We start from the raw sequence: 22,949 nt of genomic DNA, 5'->3' as shown, positions 1-22,949 counted from the left end.
GAGTTAAAGTAAAGATTACTGGTAAAACTCTGTCAAAAAGAATATAAAACAAGATATAGATTGAGAATGCACATAACTAAAGACATTGTATGGGAGAAAATAGAGAACTAGTTCAGAAATCAATATAATAGAGAAGGATCATACTGAAAACAAAGGACTAGTTCCCTTCATTAAATTTTAACCCTAGTAGATTTTTAACTATAGCATTACAATATCAATTCACATACACAATAAAAAATTCAAAAAGAATCATTATGTCAGTAGAATATTAATTTGTATCAGTTCTAGGGTTAAATGGAAGTAGATGGAGTTGGACTTCACGAATATAGGAAACAAATTAGACAGAGTGAGATTAAATGCACATTCAGACAAAATATGCGGAACCCTACCCAGACTTAAATTAGATAAAAGAAATAATCCACACTGAATGAACAAAATATATAAGATGCATTAATAACATTGCATCCTAAAAAAATACAAACGTAAAAAGCAAATAACACAACAATTCTAGACTTAATAGATGAGAATAGCCAAAATGCTTACCTCACAAGAACAAAACACTCCAATTTTTCACTCCCACAATTTGATAGCCCTACACAATGCCTGATTTCTGAATTTGTAACTTGTCAAACCGACATTCAATTCGATGTGATAACTACAGTTCAATTCAACATTCAATAAGGAATATCATAGTCTAGAAAGATCTCTAAATGAATTTAGTGCACTATTCAAGGAAAATTCATAGTCTACCACAAAGTGGAGTAAAAAAAAAGCAACTTTCTGCAAAAAACTATTAAAATGACACCTACTATATGCCACTTGCACAAGCAAAAAAGAAAATATCTACCAACTCGTACCCATTGCCTACGGGAAAATAATTACTCTTACTCAATCACCTACTGACAAAATAGAATTATAGAACAAAAAAAGATTTCGCTATCTTCAAATCTATACCAATGCTGACAACATTAAATGTCAATAGAATGATCAATAAAAATCAACCCAAAGAAATCGTTGACAAATTTGAAATAATCGACCACATTCATTAATGCCTATTTCTATATAATATATATATGTCCTTAGGCACTATACAACAACAAACAAAATGGAGCACCAACTGCCAAAAAAACATAAAAGACATTCCACAACAGACTGTTCATTGCATGATTGAACAAGTAGAGTAGAAATATAATTTTTTTGTCAATAGAAAATGATAGTTCACTAAAAAAACATGATACTAAAACATTAATTCTCTTATTTGATTGACTCACTGAATAAGAAGAAATAGGCATCTACTGGATGCTATAGTTTACTAGGAACTAAAAATAGAGAGCATGCATATTTGTCATTGAAATAATCAAAGAAAGAAGGTATCATAGCGAGGATATTTCTTTCAAAAGTAAGGTACTAAATGGAAAATAGAGGGGGCAAACAAATACCTTTGAAATTTAGATATACACTAAAAGAGGTAAGATATCATTTGATAGATTTCATTTTTGGTTGTATGTACATTTACAAAAAGAAATTCCTCCGCATAAAAGGGTGGACAGAGCAGAACCGTTGACAAGGGCTGGCCCCTAAAAGCCAAACAAATGGGATCCAATCCCTATAATTAAAACCCGGGGGATTCCAAACTACACCATTTGCCTGAAACATCTACTGTGTTCGAGACACAGGCTCCCTCTTCGAAACCCTCAATCCAAAATTCGCAAGAACCCCACCCAGAAACTAACGACAGTCCCTGCCCAAATTAGTCGGAACCCCTAACCAAGTAATCCCTCGAGAAACACCCAAGAGGACTGAAAAAATAAATTTGGAAACATATATCCTGGCCGAACACGCGCTTGTACTGGTTTGGTTATGAATTGCGTTGGGTCAAGAAAGAGATCAAGCGTTCCATGTATGGATGTGGAGGTTCTTGAATCTCTTTCAATCGCAGATGATGAAGATGATGAAGAAATGCAGCGCCCTCTTGTTAAAAATCCCAGTAACAACAAAAACAATAACAACAACATTGTTAACAGTGGCATTCATCACAGCAGTGCTCTTAACTCTGTTGTTTCTCCCGCTGCCAGTAGCGTCCACGAGCTCCTCGAGTGCCCTGTCTGCACGAATTCTATGTACCCGCCTATTCACCAGGTATTTAAAGTTTCACCCGTTCTATTGATTTGTTTGTTTAGGGTTTTTGGGATTCTGTTTAGTAAAATTGGGTATTTGGAATTATTATTAGTGGAAAATGCCACGGAATTTTTAGTATTGGGTCGAATTATGTTATGGTGAGTACTGAATGCGGAATTTTCAGTGTTATTTTTTTTGTTTAGACTCTTTCGTTCCCCGGTGGTGTTAGTGATGAGAAATGCAATAGAATTTAAATCTTTTTTTTCTTTTCGATGTGTTAAATTTGTATGTGATAAAGCTAAAATTGCCTATTAGAGTTGAATTCATTTTTTAAACTTTGGGCGCACAATTTTTCAATGTTTTGTCTGAGTTCTTTTTAGTGGCGTGAAAATGCGACAGTATTTGAATCTTTTATGCTTTTATATTTATTGATAATTAATTTTATGACTTTCTTTAAATTTATTGTAAAATTCTGTGTAAACCTTGGTTTCTTGAGTCTAGTAGCAGGTCAGAAAACTGATAATTTGTTTTAAATTTTGTATTCTGTGTGCAATTTTCATTAATTTTCTGCGAGATATGAGTGACATGGAAATGTAATGGAATTTGAATCTGTGTCCTTTACTTTGGTAAATTTGGATTCTTGGGTTATATCCACACTGTATGGAAATGGCAAGTACACGTGGATTTCTAATAAAATTATTGAAGACCCTTACTTGAATGTTAAACCGACATCCACATGTGGAGTCATATGATAGAACTAATCTATAGTCAATCCACCAACACTTTTTATGAGCTGATATTGTGTTTTCCATAGCTATGTGACTTACATAGACATTGTACGATCATTGTGCAAATGCGTACATGCACAGATACTTGCCATTTTTCCAATCAGCAAGACAATGGTGTAATAAAGTTCACTGGTTCGTTATCTTAAATGTTGATTGAAAAATATATCTCTTGGCTGTGATGGACAAGCACTACACTTGTAATCAGCTATCTATTCTTTCTTAATTGTATTACTATCACACATGACAAGAGACATTGCTACAAGAACCCACAATGGAGAAAACTTAAGTTGAAAAACCCTAGAAGAGTAAGATTTTGTCTCCTCATCTCCACTTAGCACTATCATTTTGCGATTTTAGCAAGTCAGTTCATGCAATCTGAGCCCTTAAATGTATTTCAGGCTTTGCTAGTATCTCTAAACTTCTCATCTACTTTTCTGTACTTCAGATCACTGGCTTATTCAACATGCTTGATTGTTGCTCTTATTTGTACAGTGATATACTGCAGGAACTCATTTGAAGATTCATGGAACACCTTTTAATATTGTAGTACCTAGGGGTGAATAATTATGTTGATGAATGAGCAAATGAGTATTACAGAGGATTTTAAATGCCCCTCACATGGATAGATGAAATAGAAGCCTATCTTTCCCTTTTTTCCCATGTGGAGCATGCTCAGCTGTAGCTGAGCTTATTTGAATGTTTCCATATTATGATGCATAGGTTTGTGCCAATCTGAACTCTCATATATATTTATTTTTAGTTCAACTTGTATCTCTGACATATCCTTCAAATATGCGGGCCTTAGGAAAATCGTCCTTGAGCTTTGCTACACATGTTGCCCTATTCCTATCTCTGCACTTTACAGTGCTGAATTTTGTGCATGATATATATTTTATTCATTGTGAGATTAATGACATCTATTAGCCTACAAATAATAAGCTCGTTTTTGGAAAAAATAGACAAGAGAGATCCTTGGTAGTTTTAAGGCATGCCCAAAGAAATATAAGAAATGGAATTTCAAAAATAAAATGTGATCAATGAGCTATTAGTAAGTAGGTAGGAGGAATAACTTCTTGCTTATACATCTATTGTCATGATACATAAAGATTAGGCTAACCCATGAAGGTCCAAATCTCATATATGTCATTATTATGTATACTACAATATCGACAACTCAGTGGGCTTGACAAGATTGAGTTTTACATTCAAATATGCCTACCTCAAACTCTAACTTGGTAATCAGAGCTTAGTATCCCAACAATTAATTATTTCATTATTGGAATATCTATTTACCATTCTTGTGCATTGAACCACTTATCAGATCCATTTAAATTAAATTTATACTCTTCAGTATTCTTTCTCTTAGGATAGGGTACTAATTCACAAGTTTTGTTCATATTTGAAATTGTATACAAGTAGTACTCAAAAAGCTAGCTATAAAAAGATGTATAAGAGTTACATTTTAAATGAAACTTTGGTGTCAAATTAGTAAAATGGCAAATATGGTAACGCTAAATACTAAAACTTTAAATTTGTGTAACAATGGATACTAAATTAAATTTGATAAATAAATGTCAAATTTGAGATTTTTATTATCTTGAGAATATGAATATTAAAAAGATGATTGCAATAAGTAGCATGACTTCAAAATAAGTACATAATGTCAAAATGTAGTGAAGGGACGCCTCTAGTCATTGTCTAAGGTAAACTCCTCATTGGAACTATTGGACTCCTCATGGTTAAGCTTCTCCAAACTAACACCAACTAGCTATTCATAGAAGTCGTAGCATCAACATCAATTTTTGTTGGCTCCTTTGGCTGTACATCCAATCATGTTGCTAGACTCTCTTTGTCCACCGCGCCTTGCATTCAATAAGAAGTAAAGCACTATGTACAACCACAAGCTTCACTGCTCTCATAAGGTCAGTCTATTCCTCTTTAAGAGTGCGGTTGAATTGTTGATTAGGTTTTTAACCTTGTAATTTTGCCCTATGGTTCTCATTAATTTTTTTGATTTAGGGTTTGAGTATTGCTCCTTAGGGTTCTCCAAGTCCAGGTTGCCAGGGTTCTTGTTTCAAATTTTAGCAAAACCTTGTTAAACCCTAGCGTGTTCTAATTTTACGTTACCTTTATCAACTTAAGTAATGGGTCTCTTAGTCATCAGATGGGGCCATGCCTTTTAAGTCCTAATATTTTAAATCTATTAAGGTGGGCCCCTTTTGATATTTTACCTTATCCTTAAGTTTTTTCCCTAAGTTCGTTGTGGTCCCTTTATTTATCCCAAGTCTCACCTATGTTTTATATGATAAAATTGAGCCTCATTACCTTTTCCAGTTGTTGGCTATGTACCATTCTCCTGTTTGTGCTGCAATGGCCCATTATGTTCATGGGATAACAAGGTTTTTCCATCTATTGTGTTCTTGTTGGTTATCATTCATTGGAACCTTATATTATAATCCTTTGTTATGCATGGTTAAAGGTCGATTTACTAAAGTCCCTATCTTTTGGCATGTGGTGAAAATGAGATCTTTTAATGTGTCAATAAAGATGCTTGACATATACTTCATCTCAGCGTTGCCTAGTGATTAAAGCTTTGAAGGAATCAATGGCTCTTGTGATCCCACAATCCAAAGCGATAACTTGTTATTTTACTCGGGGTTACGAGATGTTGCCATGCATCTTGGGCCAACGAGTGACTACGAAGTTGGACTGAGGAAGGTTATATGTGGCAGTTGATGATTGGTTGTGGTACTGACAAATTTTCTTCACGTTGCCGATGCTGATTTGTACCAAGGATCTAGTTTGAGCAACTAATAGCCTAATCTTTTAGCACATGGTGAAAATCAACAACGATGTTATAACTGGATGACAAAGATGCTTAGTGTTTAATGGCCCTTTATATCTTGTGGGTGTTAAATTCCTGCGAAGATCAACAATTGCCATGGTCCCACAATGAAAGATGGACGATCTTTATTTTACCCGAGATCATGAGATGGAGATACGTGTCTCCAGTCACCAAAGTTTAAGAGATAGTGGGTTGGGACGCTTTCTTGGAGATTTTTATGACATGGTGCATTCCTATTGGTTGATTGATGGGCTCATTTGATAAGTTGGCAGTCAAATGAAGTTGGACTTCTCTTGGTTATTTAATCAAGTTAATTTGGTGAAGATCTATGATGGAGATTTAAATTGCATAACTGAGGTTTTTGAGTTGTTTGTTTGCTCGAATGAATTAGTGACAAGCAAGCTGGCTGAAAACGATAATAAAAAGCCGTAAGGATTTTTTTGTTTCATTCTGCATTCTCAAGATCTTAGAAGTGCTTTGATGTTGTCTAGTTGGTCGAAGGTCATTTTGTCGAGCATAATTTGGCGTAGTGTCGAGAAATCAATAAGTAGGGCTTTCTTTCTCAAAGCTTGTTCTTACGAGTGAATACTTTGCAGTTTTGTGGGGAAATGCATGTTTTTGTTTAGTAAAGGTTTGTTGTGTTGCGAATTTGTGAAATTGGGGAGGGTTTGGTGCTGAGTTGAGAATTTTAAGTTAGGAAGCTCTAGTTTCCAAAATTAAATTGGTCTTATGGAAAGCCCTTGAAATTGACCATGCCTCCACCAAGAGGACATATTAGAAATAGTGATTACCTTAAGAGACAACTTTTTGATGATTTCTTAGACCAATTGAAAAGCCCTCGACAAATGATAAATGCGACGAGCCAAAATTATTGAAGGGTTAGAAGGTTGATGAGGGATTGTATGGTAAATATGGTTATGTTTTAGATGCTCTTATGTCGACAAATGGTCTAGAACTATTTAGATAGTGGTATGGGCAAGCTAACCTTGTAAACCGAGAGTCCAATGTTTTTGATGATTTCTTAGACCAATTGAAGCCCTCGACAAATGATAAATGCGACGAGCCAAAATTACTGAAGGGTTAGAAGGTTGATGAGGGATTGTATGGTAAATATGGTTATGTTTTAGATGCTCTTATGTCGACAAATGGTCTAGAACTATTTAGATAGTGGTATGGGCAAGCTAACCTTGTAAACCGAGAGTCCAATGTGTGCTAGTATGATGTAGGTAAATTGCTAGTGCCAACTGTATTTTTGGATGTGGAGTTGATGTTATCAATTGTTGGGAGATATGATTGAGTTGGAAAGGTTGTAAGTGACAATAGTGGTGAGTTGTTGAGAATCATCAGAGAATAAATTCAAGAGGTGTTTGACACCTACAAGCTTGCAACATTCGTCGAAGAGATTAATCTGGAGGGTTTTGCATCTCGATACACAGACTAGGGAAATGGTTTGGGGAAGGTTGCTACCTACACATTTGGCTAAGACCGGGCCAACCAAATATTTTGTTGGACAACACACCAAAGAGCCCTTTTTTAGAAAGTAAAGTCCACCAAGATAAGTGGGGGGGGGGGGGGGGGTGAATTGGTTATGAACTATTAAAACATGTATCAACCTTATTAATCCTTAAGCATGTGAACAATATAATCAACAACTATAATAGGATACTCATACGCAATAACACCATTATATGTTAACTAGGGAAACCCTTGATCAGAGGGAAAACTCCGGTTGGGATGTTATCCACAAAATAATGTATTAGTATAAATTTTCCTTGTTAGAGGATGGACTCTGTTAAGAGTCAATGAAATAGTACATATCAGTCCTTATTAGGAGACTTTGAATCCCTGTTAGGAGATTCCAACCCTATTAGGAGTTGTAGAAGGCAGGTGGACCCACTTTCCAAACAGTTTCAGGGGCAAGACCATTGAACCCACTGTCACTCACTGTCCAAACAGCTTCAGGTGCAAGTCCACTGAACTCTCTGTCCAACTGATCTCTGTATTATTCCTTGCAGAATAATAGAAATTATAGCTTATTCTCTATCCTTAGATCGGACTTATCCTCTTATGATCTTGATACCAGATCACCAACTTCGCATTCAAATAATCTCTTTTATTGCTTACTCGCATTTATCAACTACTTCGCATATCACACACTTGAATACATTGGTCACTCCTATCACCACAAGGAAAATAACCTTCCTTTATACTATATCCTCAAAATAATCCCTTGAGTCGGCCTTGAGGCTTTCCCAATTAATTATAACATGACCTCATTAAGATATTACCGAACTTTACAATTATAAATCACTGTCGGCTCTCACTCTTTACAACTTTCCACATGTGTGACCTCAGACCTTGTGCACTTGCTGATGTTATCATTAGACTGTCTACTGTCACTATCTAACAACGCTCATCATGATTCCATCACATTTAAGAGATACAACTCAATCAGCAGAAACCACTAATCAGGTACTCTGACCGCTTGCTGTCTTCTGTAAATCAAGCATATCTTCTGCATGTCTTCAACTCTTTGTATGTGCAATTATCCATGTCATCAGGATACAGTGTGGAATACATCCTTAACTGCGCTTGACGTTATCATCAATACACAATTTGTACGACCTCGTTCTCTGTCTGCTACTCTGCTAGTCTTCATAGAAACAATGCTATGTTGACACCAATGACGAACACAATCATGAATGCAACATGTCAATCATGCTAACAATCTCCCCTAGTGTTCTAGCAATGCTTAGGATACCCCCCTAAAGGAATACCAGCAGCATTCATGCTAACACCCTTTCCCTTTGAAATTTTTGCTAAGCATTTACATACCATTCTTTGTGTAATCATTAGGTAGGTCAACAAGATCATCCATGCTAATTGAGTACATGTACATGGCCATCCAAATCTAACACCTTGGCTTCACTACAACCTATGATTTTGCCCCATTTGTTGCAGACAAGATTCATGAGGGGTTCGGGATTTGAAGTAGTGAGGAACTAAGCATTTTTAATGGTACTCCTTTTTGATTCACATGTTCTTGTTTAAGAATGCTTACTACTTTGCATACTTTATGCCTTTGGAAAGAGTTGGATGGCGAGCCTATGCTAGTCCAAACTTGGTCTACAGTCATGTCAAAGGACTGGGAGGGATCAAACTGTGTTCTGATTGACACTAATTTTGCTGCTAGGTTAAGGGCCAGATTAGTTGTCAATCCACCAAGAATTCCCAGACGGTTGCTAGATTTTTCGAGACCGAAAAATGAGTACTGGAATTGGGTGTCAACCATAAGTAGGGAGACATCATTCCATACCAGGTTAGCATTGTCATCAGAGTTTATGGGCATGGTGGCTGACCATTTGTGTTACCCTATCATGTTACTTTGAGGTTGGGTTTTGTGGAGGTTATTAGACAAATTGGATGGATTTAGGATAAGGAACTAATAGGGAGGGTGAGGGTACTCTTTTCCCTGACTTCTCATTCTTCCCACATTTTGCTAGCTGCAAGGGAGGATGGGTACAATCTCTTTAGGTGAAGAATCAAGATGAAAGAGATGGCTCACGAGTTCAATTACATTGAGGATTGTATAAGGAATATTTATGATGAGGATATTCAAGAAGAGAATAAAAAGAAGTGGCTTGCTTATAAGCAAGAATGGGTTGAGGTAAAAAAAGTTGGATTCTATGTATGATCCTTTACACACCTTCAGTCCTTTTTTTGTCAAAATGAATACATTATTCAATATCTTTGAAGATGTTTTAACCACTCAGAGACAAAAATACAATAGATTGAAGGCTCCGGCTGCAGTACTATCAGAGACACAAACTCAAGCTCAACCAGATGCAGGTGGAAGAATAGAAGAGAGACCTGATTCAGGGGCTCTATTTTATGAAAAAGGCTGCAAAGTGGGCCAAAGGAGAGCATGTCAGTGACAGTGATTATGAAGAGGAGAGGACGAAGGAGGGAAAGCAAATAATGACTACCAGTAAGCTGGTTGGGCCCCCTCCTATTCCATTGAAAGGAATTTGCATTATTGACCCGGAGGATCCACCAAGGAGAGAGCCTTATCCAGCTTCACCTAGGCCCTCATCTCCACCCAGTGAAAAAGGAACATAAAAAGTGGCTGAAATTAAAACTGGGAAGGGAGCAGGAAAAGGAAAAGAAAAAGGGGATAAATTTGACCCCATCATTGCAGAGGAGGAAGGGGCCAAGTCAAGTGACAAATGAGGAGGATGTTATCAGCATCCTTGAGAAGGATATGCATGCCGGGGTCCCTCCTCTACCAGTTGCTCCATTGCAAGACTTCACTTCTTTGGAAGTGTGTGCAAGAGTTCACAAAGATGTGACAAAGGAGGTATGTTCTGAATTCTTAGAGGATGCAAGTTTTGTGAAAACCTCTACAGTCCAACAGTATATGTGGGAACAGAGCAATTCATAGTATCAGACAAGGCTAGAGGAAAGAACGGCACAAAAGCCTAACAAATGTGAACAAAAGATTGCTGATGAAGTGCAGTTGGAAATGCACAAAGAGTTTGACCCTTCACATATTCTCTCAATAATATGGAGGGGCACTCTATACCATAGTTGAAATAGTGAAAATATATTGCGGATATTGTGCATCTGCAGCTGAAATGGTATAAACACAGAATATATCATGGCCGATATATGCAAAAAAATTCCACAATTTATTTGGTGGAAAGTTGCAGCTAATGGTCAAAAACCACAATCAACATTTGTGTACATGAGAAAACATTTTTTTTATGCGTTTCGTTCGGATGAAACTTGTTTTTTCCGGATGTGCCACCTGAGGCATGACACATATAAGTGTGACCTGTAGCATACCACCTTGATTCAGTTAAAGAGTCCAAAGTGATCCAGATTTGTGGTCGAGAATGAGAACAAAGTGATCCAGATTCAACATTTAGTGATCTTCCTACTTCTCGGTTATAAGGATTCTTACATTTGTGAGCGAGATAGAGATAAAGAACTCAAAGTGCTATTGAACACTATTAATGTAAATTACTATAAAAATATAAAGACTTTGAAGTGCTATTAAACAATATCATGTCTGTAAGGCATATAAAAATTAATATAGCATAATATGTATTCATGTCTAAACTCTCACTTTATACATTAAATGTGATAACAATGAATATTAACACTATCTAAATATAAAACAAAGAAAATAATTTCTATAATAATATATTTTAAATTATTGAAGTATTACAATTGTTATATTAATATCTTCTAAAGAATTATAGATAATAATTTATCATCACTAGTGGTATCTAATGTTGATTTATATATGATAGAATCTCTGATAACTAATATCTTCTACAAATTCGGTGTTTTTAAGAATATTTTTTAAAATTACATATTTTGAAATGTTCGATAAAAATGCCAATTTGTTTTTGATTTTTTTGCTGAGTATTTGGTGAGTTCGAGTTTTTCAAAATTATTGGGCCAGTGGAGTGATTGTCGAGGCTGATTTTTTCACTACTTGTTGCACTTGCCATTTAACTAGTTTGGGCTACAGGATTAGCCGCATGGTCACCCCTTTCAGCGTCAGGTTCATATTCAGATTTAGTTTCATTATGAGATTGAACCTCTACCTCTTTCTCGCTCATCTCATGAGAGCTTTTTGTGACACTTTAATAAACAAAATAAACTCTAGTACCAACTTTTAGCCTATTTAGATGAAAAAAATGAATAATTTGATGTTGAATGTTGATGGGAAAATGAAACATGAATAATAAATATTGAAATGAATCTATGAATATTTATTCTTCATTTTTCATTTTCCATCAACATTCAACATCAAATGATTCAAACCAGCTCTTGAAAATGAAACTTACAAAAAGAAAAAAAGAAGAGAAATAGTAGTCATAGAAACCTAGATCTTAATAAATCCCTCCAAGTTGGTGTAGAAACCACTTCTCTCTTTTTCTTGCTCCTTTGCACTTGCATAAACTCAAACTGTCTCCTTTGCTCACTCCTTTGAGTCTTTTCTTTCTTCTTCGCTAGCTGTTGGAAAAATCAGAAAAGATAGAATGATAAAATGAGAGGATTTCAGAGGGTTTTGTAGTGGAAAGAAGGCTTAGATGGGGCCCACGTCTTTTAGGGTTCATTCCTTTTCTCCAAATTAAGTCAGTTTTTGGTTGTCGCAAGATAGGGGACTCAATGGTGCCTTGGGATGCTTGAGGGACATCCTGGAGAAGTCTCAATGTCCCTCATGTCTTGGGGATGTTTTGCATCCTTGGGCGGTGTTGGCTCCTGATTTAACAGAGTTTAAACAACCAAGTATGCAAGGCAAGAATGCGTCTATGGGCAGCTATCTCCAATAATGGACACAATTCACCAAGAACCTGGGCCAACGATAAGGCTACACTCCTTCTACACTTCAAGCTTTGCAAAACCTAGGCGGGTGAACCTCTTAGGATCCAATCATATGACCAGTGCAATGAGTATAATCAGAATCCAAAATAGCAGATAAAAACCCCTAAATCTTCTATATTTAACCAAGAATCACAAGCATGAAATAGCTAAGAACATAACTCATGAAACTGGCAAGCTAAGTGTAGGTTAAACTTTGAATAACTTTCAACATGAAAGGGGAAACGTTTGATTAATGATGTTGATTCAACACAATCTCAAATATGCAGAAGTTCCTATAACTGATCAGTGCCTAATCCATTGGGCAATTCCATGAATTCGAAACATACATCTGTGATATTAGGACATATTTCGTATACTCAGACATCAGATCTATCTAATCACCTTGTGATTCAGACATTGGTGTTCATTCAGATCTCATTCTCACAAAATATCCTTCTCAAGTAACCAGTAACCTTGTTAAACATATCAAGCATTTACTTGGCCCTTTGGTCCAATAGTAAAATACATCAAACATACAACCTGAAGGGGATGCAAATGGATCTTAGATCTTTGTTCCAAGACCACATAAGACTTATAGATTGCTGAGACAGGAGACAAGAACCAGAATGAAACTAGTGAAATTATTGCTCATATGTATTCATTTCCTTGAAACTATACATTCAGATGCATAAGATTAAAACATGAAAACACCTAACATATCAGAACTTCCTGTATTATCTGCACTACTGCTGTTCACATGAGAGAATTATGTTGAAGAATGGTGTCACAGTCAAGGAAACATGTCAAAATACTGGAACCAATGGTCTCAGAGCAATAAATGTTTTCTTCCCAAAAACTGAAACCTCTACAATAAGAAAGAAAGAGATTGATATAGAGGAAGGAATTCCCGGATTGAATCAGCAACTGACATGTGTCTATTAAAATAACCTTCATGTTTCTTTTTAATGCTCACTATTATATCTTATTATATCTCTGTAAATATTAGAATGTTTCTAATATTTTGGTGTAGTCTAGAATAGAATGTTTCTATTCTATTTGACTCCCCTCTTTGTATATATAGATCAGTTTGATCTCTGATTAATTCATTCAAGTATTCCGCCATTTACATTTGTAACATGGTATCAGAGCTAGGGTTTAAACCCTCTGTGCAAATCGATTGAAAAATTGGTCTTCAGCTACTGGCGTTCTTGGAAACCCGTAGCTTAGTCTGTAAGTCACAAATCTGAAGGTCGTTTTTTCAAATCTGGAGGTCGTTTTTTCAAATCTGTTCACATCCAGATCTCAAAAAGTGGGATTTTTTGGTTGTTTTTTTCAAAAACTGGTCTGTCTATCCCTGTTGGATATTCTGCTCGCGTTTCAGCTGCTGGGTTTTGTTGTTTTTTTCACCTGCAAACATTTTTTTCTACCTTTTTGACCTTTTTGGCCGCTGACTGTTATTCTGCTCGAAACCCTAGTTTTTGACTTCGGAAAAATTTTCTGAGCACATATTGTTGGTGGGTTTTTTGAAATCTCAAATGGGTCTTCATCAGATTTTTGTGGGTGCCTCGTTTTTTGTGCCTCAATTTTCGAGCCAGCGGATCCGAATTTCGACAACATTTTATTTTTGGGTTTTTTGAGCTCTTTTCTGGTTACTTCTCCAATTTTTCTGGGTCTTTCATTTTCTCACCTCGAAGTTTGTGCCATTTGAAATATTCACATATTATAAGCATCTGTATCAGCAGCATCAAAAGTTGGACTCAATTAAACAGCACGCCAATGTTGCCCAACACTCAGAGCAGAAAGAATCTATCTACCATGCCTTTATGGCCAGCATACCTGCAAATCATGTGAAATCTTCTGCTTGGTACATCGATTCTGGTGCCTCCCGACATTTCACTCATAGGCGTGATTGGTTTGTTGAATTCACTCCCTATTCTGACTCAGTAATCTTTGGAGGCGGTGAAGAATACAATATTGTCGGCAAGGGCAATGTTCAGATTCAGTCTGGAGGAAGAAAACTCATGTTTCTCAATGTATGTTATGTTCTTGGCATGAAACATAATCTTCTGTCTGTTAGTCAGATTATGAAGCACTCTCCTCAGTTGGATGTCGTTTTCAGTGGAAATAAGTGTTCGATTATTGATCGTGTTTCCCGCACTACCCTTGCTTTCGGTCTCGAGGATCATGGTATTTATAAGCTTGTAGATTCAGGCGATTCCCTTGAGCATACCTTCATCGCCGAATCATCCGCTCTCAGCAGTCTCTGGCATCAGCGATACGGTCATCTGAACATTCAATATCTAGCACAGCTTGCTCGAGATAATTTAGTCCATGGCCTACCTAATATTCAGACCCAGAACCATCGCGTTTGCGGAGCTTGCCAAGTAGGGAAGCAACATAGGACACCATTTAAGAATGGTGAATCATGGCGGGCATACAGAGTACTCCAGCTAGTCCATGCTGATGTATGTGGTCCTATGAATACTCCTTCTATTACTGGGAACAGGTATTTTTTACTCTTTGTGGATGATTTCAGTCGCAAAATGTGGGTATATTTTCTTAAGCAAAAATCAGATGCCTTTCTTGTATTTCAGCAGTTTAAAGCTCTAGTAGAAAAAGAGTCTGGTTCCTCCATCCGTACTCTTAGGACCGATAATGGGGGGGAATTTTGTTCTTCTGCTTTCTCTGCCTTTTGTACTACTCATGGCATTAGACGTCAGTTCACCACACCTCACACCCCTCAGCAAAATGGTGTTGTAGAGCGTCGAAACCGTACCATCACAGAAATGGCTAGGACTATGCTAGAACATAGAAATGTTCCCAGAAAATATTGGGCAGAAGCAGTATCCACAGCTGTCTACCTTCTTAACCGGTCACCCACCCTTGCAGTTAATCATAAGACTCCTGAGGAAGCCTGGTCTGGTCGCAAACCTAGGATCAACCATTTGAAAGTTTTTGGCTCTCTGGCATATGTATGGATTCCTGATGCCAAACACACTAAGTTGGATTCCAAAAGCCAGAAACTTATGTTTACAGGATACAGTCACACACATAAGGCCTACAGACTGATTGATGTAAATACTGATCGTTTAATCTTCAGTCGTGATGTTGTGTTTGATGAGGAATTTGGACCATTTCCGCTCTCTCACTCCCCACCACATTCCGAGATTCAGTCTTCAGCAATCTCTGACTTGGGTTCTTCTATTTTATATGAGTCATCTGATGCTACTGATACACCACCTCAGTCACTTCCAGATAATACAACTCCTGCTCCTGCTTCTCATCCAGCTATTCCGTCAGCATCTGATATTGGCTCCTCGACTCTTCGGCCAAAATGGTGGGCTCAAACGATTAGTGATCTTCGTCCTGATGAACTCATTGAGGGTAGAACCTCCAGAAATAAGAGCCTTCAGCACAACACAGTTAATATAGCTCTTATGGCCAACATCCACAGTATCCCTGAGCCCCAGATATATGCAGAGGCCAAAGGAATTCCAGAATGGGAACAAGCAATGGATTCTGAGCTTCAAAGTCTTCAAAAGAACCACACTTGGGTTCTTTCAGATCTCCCTCCTGGGAAGAAACCCATTAGCTATAAATGGGTCTATAAGGTCAAGTACCATGCAGATGGTACCTTGGACAAATACAAAGCTAGACTTGTTGCTCGAGGATTCACCTAGCGCGAAGGCATTGATTATGAGGAGACATTTGCACCGACAGCCAAGATGAGCACTATTCGCATTCTTCTTGCAATTGCAGCTCAGTATGGTTGGAAAGTTCATCAGATGGATGTGAAGAGCGCCTTTCTCAATGGTGAATTACAGGAAGAAGTCTACATGACGCAGCCCCCAGGTTTTAAGGTTGCCGGTTCAGAACACAAAGTATGTAGACTCCAGAAGGCCCTCTATGGTCTTAAACAGGCCCCTAGGGCTTGGTACATAAAGATTGATCATTACTTGGTTGCTCAAGGATTTCAGCGTAGTCCATCAAACAATAATCTATATATTAAACACTCTGGTAATGATATTCTTTTTCTTGTTGTCTATGTGGATGATTTGATCATTACTGGAAATTCAGAACATTTGATTTCAGAAATCAAACAGGATCTATGCAGAACTTTTGATATGATAGATCTCGGATTGCTTCATTATTGTTTAGGTATTGAGGTTTGGCAGACTGACAATAGTATTTTTTTGTCTCAGTCCAAGTATGCCAGAAGTTTGCTTGATAGGTTTCGAATGCAGGATTGCAAATTTGCCTCCACTCCAATGGAGACTGGTCTGAAATTGTCCGCACAATCTGTTTCTCCTCTTGTAGATGAAACACTCTTCAGGCAGCTAGTAGGTAGTCTCATCTACCTTACTACTACTAGACCTGATCTCAGTTTTGCAGTCAGCTACATCTCACGGTTCATGACAAACCCCAAGACTGATCATTGGATTGCAACGAAACGTGTGTTACGCTATGTACATGGTACTTTAGATTATGGTCTTCTTTACACAAGGAGTACTACTCCTCAGCTCAGTGGATTCACTGATTCCGATTGGGCCGGCTCAGTTGATGATAGGAAATCTACTTCTGGCTATGTGTTTAGTATCGGATCTGCAGCAGTTACTTGGACCAGTAAGAAGCAACAAGCACATGCACTCTCCTGTATAGAAGCAGAATATAGAGGAGCTGTCAAGGCAGCTTGTGAAGCAATTTGGCTCCGACAGATGCTTGCAGATATGCATATTCCTCACGCAGGTTCGACTTCTTTGTTTTTAGACAATCAGGGCGTACTCAAACTTGCCAAGAACCCAGTGTTTCATGAACGAACCAAGCACATAGAGCTTCATTGCCATTACATCCGACAATTAGTAGAAGATGGATCTATTCAGTTACACTATGTTCCTACCTCAGAGCAATCAGCAGATATTTTCACTAAACCCCTTGGTCCTGACAAGTTTGTTAAATTCAGGGGATCTAATGGTGTAGTAAATAGATTGAGCATTAAGGGGGGGTATTAAAATAACCTTCATGTTTCTTTTTAATGCTCACTATTATATCTTATTATATCTCTGTAAATATTAGAATGTTTCTAATATTTTGGTGTAGTCTAGAATAGAATGTTTCTATTCTATTCGACTCCCCTCTTTGTATATATAGATCAGTTTGATCTCTGATTAATTTATTCAAGTATTCCGCCATTTACATTTGTAACAGTGTCCACTTGAAATTCCCTCTCTTTGCCATGAAAAGACTCTCTCTAATCTCTCTCTTCAACTGGTGAATCAAATCCTTAATCAATTTGGCTATCAAAAGTATAAAGTATCTCAGAAATTTGATGAAATAATAACCACTTTTGATGCCGGATTTTAAATCACGGTTAAGCCAAAAATCAGTTAAAAGGCCTCCAAAATGCAATACAATCTTCTCAAAGTCATTTTTTCCACATTCTGGCTTCAAATAGTCTTCATAACTGCCCTCTAACCAATTCTGATGATCAGTGATCAAAACTGCTTGTTCTATTGCCAATGCCCTAGGAAACACAAACTGACCTATAGTATGAACCGGTGAAGACCTGTGCACAATCTAACTTCATATTTGGAAAATTTAGATCTTTTCGGTTCCGGTGGTATATTGGAACGCCTATTTTCGATGAAAATCGCCCCTGTTATGCCCCTTTGAAGTTTAAGCCTCTGAACTCCATGGTTTGCATTAAAAACCAAAAAATTTGAAAAATTTAAATTTTTTCTATAGTATAAACTATAGAACACTTAATTTTAAAACAAAATTCAAATTTTGGTTTGAATACACGGGTAGAGGGTATTATTTTACATTTAAAAATTCCTCTTCCTCTGACCATTTGAACGGCGCCATTTGTCAATCTTTAATTGGCTCTATCTGCAAAACAATGCCACGTGTCATCGCCACCTAAGTGCCACTTGTCGTTGCCACCTCAGCGTTCGCTACCTCGCTATGGTTATCTTGTGAGCATCTTCGCTTGGCGAGATAACGGGGACCATTAGTTGTGCCACGTGGCAACATCTTAGCACTCGGATCTATTGCCCGCCACATCATCACGGGGGTGGGTTTGTTTAAAATTTAGTTTCAACAACCTGCCGCTGATGTCATCATTGGGGTCCCACAACAAACCCTGCAGCTTTCCAAAAGTCGCTGTCTCAAAGACAACTTACTCTTTGAGTGCTATTATATTTAAAGAAATAAAATGGACCTCCCACGATGAATGTGGGATAATGGCCTACTGGCTTTTTACCATTTTCCTTCTCTCGAGCCTGGCTTCTTTTATGCGAGCTGGCCTTTGTGCTTTCTCCAGCGTTGCTCTGTTCTTTTTATTAGTGTGGGCTCTCCTCTGCTGCGTGAGTTGAGCTCCTTGTTTTGACTGCGTGTTCAACTTCCTTTGGCCGGCTCCTCTTCTTCACGTGGACTCCCTCTTGTTTGCCGACTTCCCTTGATCATGGCGTGGACTCGTTTCTTGCATTTGATTTGTCAAAGGGCATCCGTCTTCATTGCTGCTGGTCTTTACCTTTCGATAGTGGCTTTGATTGCTCCCCTTTTGTGATGCGTGTGTTCTCCGCTTATTTCCAGCATTTTGAATGTTTCATGCACATGGGGTCTCTTTGTGCTTGGCGTCTTCAACTGGTGGCGTACCTACTTTTTTGCTTGGTCTGTTCCTTTGACAACGACTTTGGATCAAGCTCCCCTGCGCTTTGGCTTTTCTTGCAAATGGAGTATAGTGTGCTCTTTTGAAGGATTTATCATTGAGGAATTCTCTCACTTTTAACTACCTACATGGACCTTTTGTTTTGTTATATGAACATGTGCTCCAATACAATCAATACAAATCTCCCTTCTCAATTGTAATGTAGGGCTTTGTTTTTGCCGTTCTCTCCTTACTTCTCTGCTGGAACTGCATCGGATTAGTTGTAGAAATGGGTGACTTTCTCTAATTTGCGTGAGATGTGTTGATATTCTACCTTCGTTGACTGCCCATCTTCACATCTAGCCTGCGTGGGATGAATATGACGTGGGCCTCTGTGCATCCAACAACTTCCATTTTTAATATGCCTTGACTGTTCTTTGTCTTGGATGCTGATGGTTCTCCTTTTACTATCGCCTCTGCAACCTTCTCTGGCACATGCCCCTACTCTTTTTATGGCATTTTTGATCTCCTTTCATAATGCAAGGGGGACTCCTTATTACTTATGGACGAGGTTGAATAGCGTTGATTGGCGTGAGCTCTTTCTCAAGCTGTGGCTCTTTCCTTAGTGCTCGATGCTGCCTTCTAACTTTAAATGGCTTCTCCCTTGTAATGTTCACCATAGCATTTTGAAGCATTATCGGTGAGCTTCATCTCCCCTTTATCTGCTATCCAATGGACACACCCTGCAGCCTCATCCTTGGTTGCTGAGAAAACATAAAAGAGACTATTAGGCTGAATTGAGCGTGGATCATATTTCCCCAGTATCCCTGTAGCGGTATCTATAAATACACTCCTATCCTTGCTTGCGCAAACCAATTCTCACATATTGCTACACGGTTGGACTTTCAAGCCATTTTTATTTATGATTGACTATGTCGGTGGGTTCTGTAAGCTAGAGATGTAATTCAACTTTAATTATCAGAGACACCACTCTTTCATCTTTTCACTATAAAGCCATCAATTTATGAAAAATTTATTTGAATAATACGCTTTGCAGTTGTAAAATTTTAGTCCCATTCACTTTAAAGTTGTAGCCAATCTTTTCTCATATGGAATCAAGCATTCAAGCTCAAGCTATCTGTAACCAACCATCTTCAGAACAAGCGTACTTTAGCCTGCCTTAAGTCGAGAGCTTTGGAAAAGAGAAATGTAATTCATTACAATATCAAAAACAAAGAACTATGACAGGGGTTGCAATTGTGACTCCTCGGGCTCCTTATCATTCAGATGATGAGTAGTCAAACTTAGATCAACATCCCATTTATGAATTATAATCAGAAAAAGCAAACACGACTTATCAATCCGAAGCAATTAGTCGGGCCCCAAAGTGGGTCTGACTAAAAAATTTTTCGGTTTTGAACAACTGAACCTTCAAACCAAAGAAACGTGAATCGGAATCGGCAAGGCCGAATCGAATCGTGAATCGGCAATGAATCGGCAATGAATCGGCGATGAATCGGCAAATTTGAAAAAACCCTTTAAATTTAAAGATTTTAACAATTTAAAACTTATTTCATGCACCCTTTATTGAATATAACTTAAGCACACTATAACATCATCAAATAGAAGTTAAAACTTAACATATATAAACATGAAACATAAAATCCATCACATACGTAACTATGTTATCTAAGATTCTAAAATGTAAATTGTAGGCTAGCTGAAGTAAATAGAAATCAAATGATCATAATGATTTAAATCATAGAATGTATGTAAGATGATCCATAAGACATCAAATCATAAATTTATGTAAGAATCTAAGATGAAGATCCATGAAAGTTTGAAACTTTGAAACATATGTCTATCAATGATTCAGTATCAATATCTGTAAACAAAATATAAAAACAAGGCTCTAGCTCAAGCCTCAGGCTCATAGTCATTATCATCCTCAACATCATCCTCAAGCTCGGCTACAGCCTCAGCCTCAGCCTCTGAGTATCCAGTCTGCCTAGTAGCAAGGCGTCTAATGTAGGTCCTAGAGGACTGTCGAACCATATCTCCCGCATATAAGATGGGCTCACGAATGTCGCTAGGGCGTGTGTCTGTGCGTGCACGTGTGCGTCTACCAATGCCTGAAGAACGTGCTCTAGCTGCCTCAGCCTCTATATCCACCTGGTCAATCCACGCACGGTCTTCCTCAGTGAAGACTGGATCTACAACCTCTGTGAGCCACTCTGATTTTGGATCAATCTCCTCCAGAATGATCGGAGAGGAGTCAGTGCCCAAAATCTGTCTGATCCTAAGATGGAGGTTGTAATGAACGAAGACAAGATCATTCAACCTCTGCACTGTCAACCTGTTTCTCCTCTTTGAGTGAATGTGCTCGAACATGGACCAACTGCGCTCACATCCAGAAGCGCTGCTTGGCTGACTCAGAATACGAATGGCAATTTTTTGAAGTTTTGGGGTTGTGGCCCCAAACATTTGCCACCATCTATCTGAAATAAGGGAAAATAAAAATAATTAGTCTCATTTACAAATTACAAATTACAAGTTAACTCTAAAATTACATAATCAACTTTAAGTTTAGAATCTAGATTCATGAACATTGAATATATTATTTAATTTTTACCTGGCTGTATTGTTTCCCGAGCATCTATGGCTACCCTGCTAGAGAAAAGTGGCCCTTCTTTATTATTGAACTTATCAAGCTCAATAATTGCAGCACTGCTATCCTCATCAGTACTCAACCTCTGGATCACTGTATATAATCCGGTGAGAACCTCCTCATCCGCCTTGAAGTCAGGACGGAAACGAAATGCCGAATTCAAAAAGTAAGCTGCTGCATGGATGGGTCTGTGGAGCTGATTCTGCCATCTCCTATCAATGATGTCCCAAATAGGGGCATACTTCTCCTGCACTCCTGCATACTGAGCTCTAATGGCCTCCTTGGCCCTATCCATGCCCTCATATATGTAGCCCATAGAGGGCTTCTCCCCATCAGCAGTTCGTAGGAGAGATACAAGAGGCTCAGTGGCCTACATATAAAGTAAAACAAAAATTTGAGTCAAAACTTAAACATAGAATAATTCAATAATATAAGGTAAAACTAAATCATTAAACAATTAGCATAGTAAACTGTAAAATATTAAATGTTAAATTGCAATAAAATTACCTTAAGTATTTCTCTAGCAGGTTTCCAAAAACCATCATCATCAAATATGCAATCCACCACATCTATCCCTGCAGTGGTCGTAGCATAGGAAGATGAAATCCACTCCCGCCCAACAAACATGCTCCTCAAATCATCCCTTGATGTCAACAAGGACTGCAAGGTGATGAAATTCGAGGCAAACCTCGTGATCCCTGGATGAGCTAACTCTTTGTCTCCTGTGTACTTCCTCATTGTGCTAAGGACAAATGAATGATTATAAATAAACTTACATATGTTTTTTTGCCCTTTCCACACATGACTTGACCCACTCAAGTTTGCCAATTTCCTCCAACATGAGGTCAAGGCAGTGTGCTGCACAAGGGGACCAAAATATGGTGGGGTGCCTCTCCATCAAAAGTTTGCCTACAACAATTTTAAGATAATTAGAAATTCAAATTTCAAACATGTTAGAACTTAGGAAACTTAGAAATTCTAAGTTAGAATTAGAAAAAGTTCAAAATTCAAATAAATTTATTTTCAAAACTTAAAAAGTTAAAAGTTTACCTGCAGCAACATAACTTGCTGCATTATCCGTCACCACTTGCACCACATGTTGTTCCCCCACCTCTGCTATAACTTCCTCAATAACTTCACATAAGTATGTGGCGTTTTTTACATGAGCAGAAGCATCAATGGATTTGAGGAACATGGTATATCCTACAAGTAACAAAACAACGAATTATAATTACTATTAGCAATCAACAAATCAAAATTTGAAATAGTCAATCACGATTCAAAATTATGTATGTAGGAAAGTAGAATGATCAATCACCTCCACAAGATACAAGAAAATTGAGGAGTGTTCTTCCCCTCCTATCTGTCCAATCATCAGTCATGATGGTGCAACCCTTTTCGATCCACTCCTTTCGGTTGTCCTCAAGCTCATGCCTCATATCCTCAACCATTTCCTCCAGGAGGTATCCACTCAACTCAGCCTCAGTTGGGCCTTTAAACCCCGGA

At 37.8% G+C, this 22,949-nt stretch overlaps 3 protein-coding genes across 3 annotated transcripts in view; 1 reads left to right on the top strand and 2 right to left on the bottom strand.

Moving 5' to 3' along the window:
* The first annotated feature begins 1,636 nt into the window (after positions 1 to 1,636).
* LOC149570380 (E3 ubiquitin-protein ligase SINAT5-like) overlaps positions 1,637 to 22,949 on the top strand; it is a 70,265-nt gene continuing 48,952 nt past the window's right edge. Inside the window, exon 1 of the mRNA XM_089823026.1 lies at positions 1,637 to 2,139. Coding sequence (XP_089679152.1) covers positions 1,861 to 2,139 — 279 coding nt within the window. The 5' untranslated portion in view covers positions 1,637 to 1,860. The remainder of the gene's footprint in view (positions 2,140 to 22,949) is intronic.
* Positions 20,502 to 22,435, bottom strand: LOC149570383 (uncharacterized). Its single transcript, XM_089823025.1, has 3 exons — positions 21,951 to 22,435; positions 21,408 to 21,813; positions 20,502 to 21,273 (listed from the first exon to the last, which is right to left on the bottom strand). Exons 1-3 carry the CDS (start codon positions 22,179 to 22,181, stop codon positions 20,693 to 20,695), a joined length of 1,218 nt encoding a protein of 405 aa, XP_089679151.1. The 5' UTR covers positions 22,182 to 22,435; the 3' UTR covers positions 20,502 to 20,692.
* On the bottom strand, positions 22,216 to 22,894 carry LOC149570382 (uncharacterized). The gene is made up of 3 exons (XM_089823029.1): positions 22,762 to 22,894; positions 22,494 to 22,646; positions 22,216 to 22,352 (listed from the first exon to the last, which is right to left on the bottom strand). Exons 1-3 carry the CDS (start codon positions 22,892 to 22,894, stop codon positions 22,216 to 22,218), a joined length of 423 nt encoding a protein of 140 aa, XP_089679155.1.

This window comes from Cupressus sempervirens, chromosome 3 (genome assembly GCF_028749045.1).
Source record: "Cupressus sempervirens isolate cs-2001-9-10 chromosome 3, ASM2874904v1, whole genome shotgun sequence".
NCBI classification, from domain to species: Eukaryota; Viridiplantae; Streptophyta; class Pinopsida; order Cupressales; family Cupressaceae; genus Cupressus; species Cupressus sempervirens.
The sequence above is the reverse complement of the archived record's forward strand: the minus strand, read 5'-3'. Positions and strand labels throughout refer to the sequence as shown.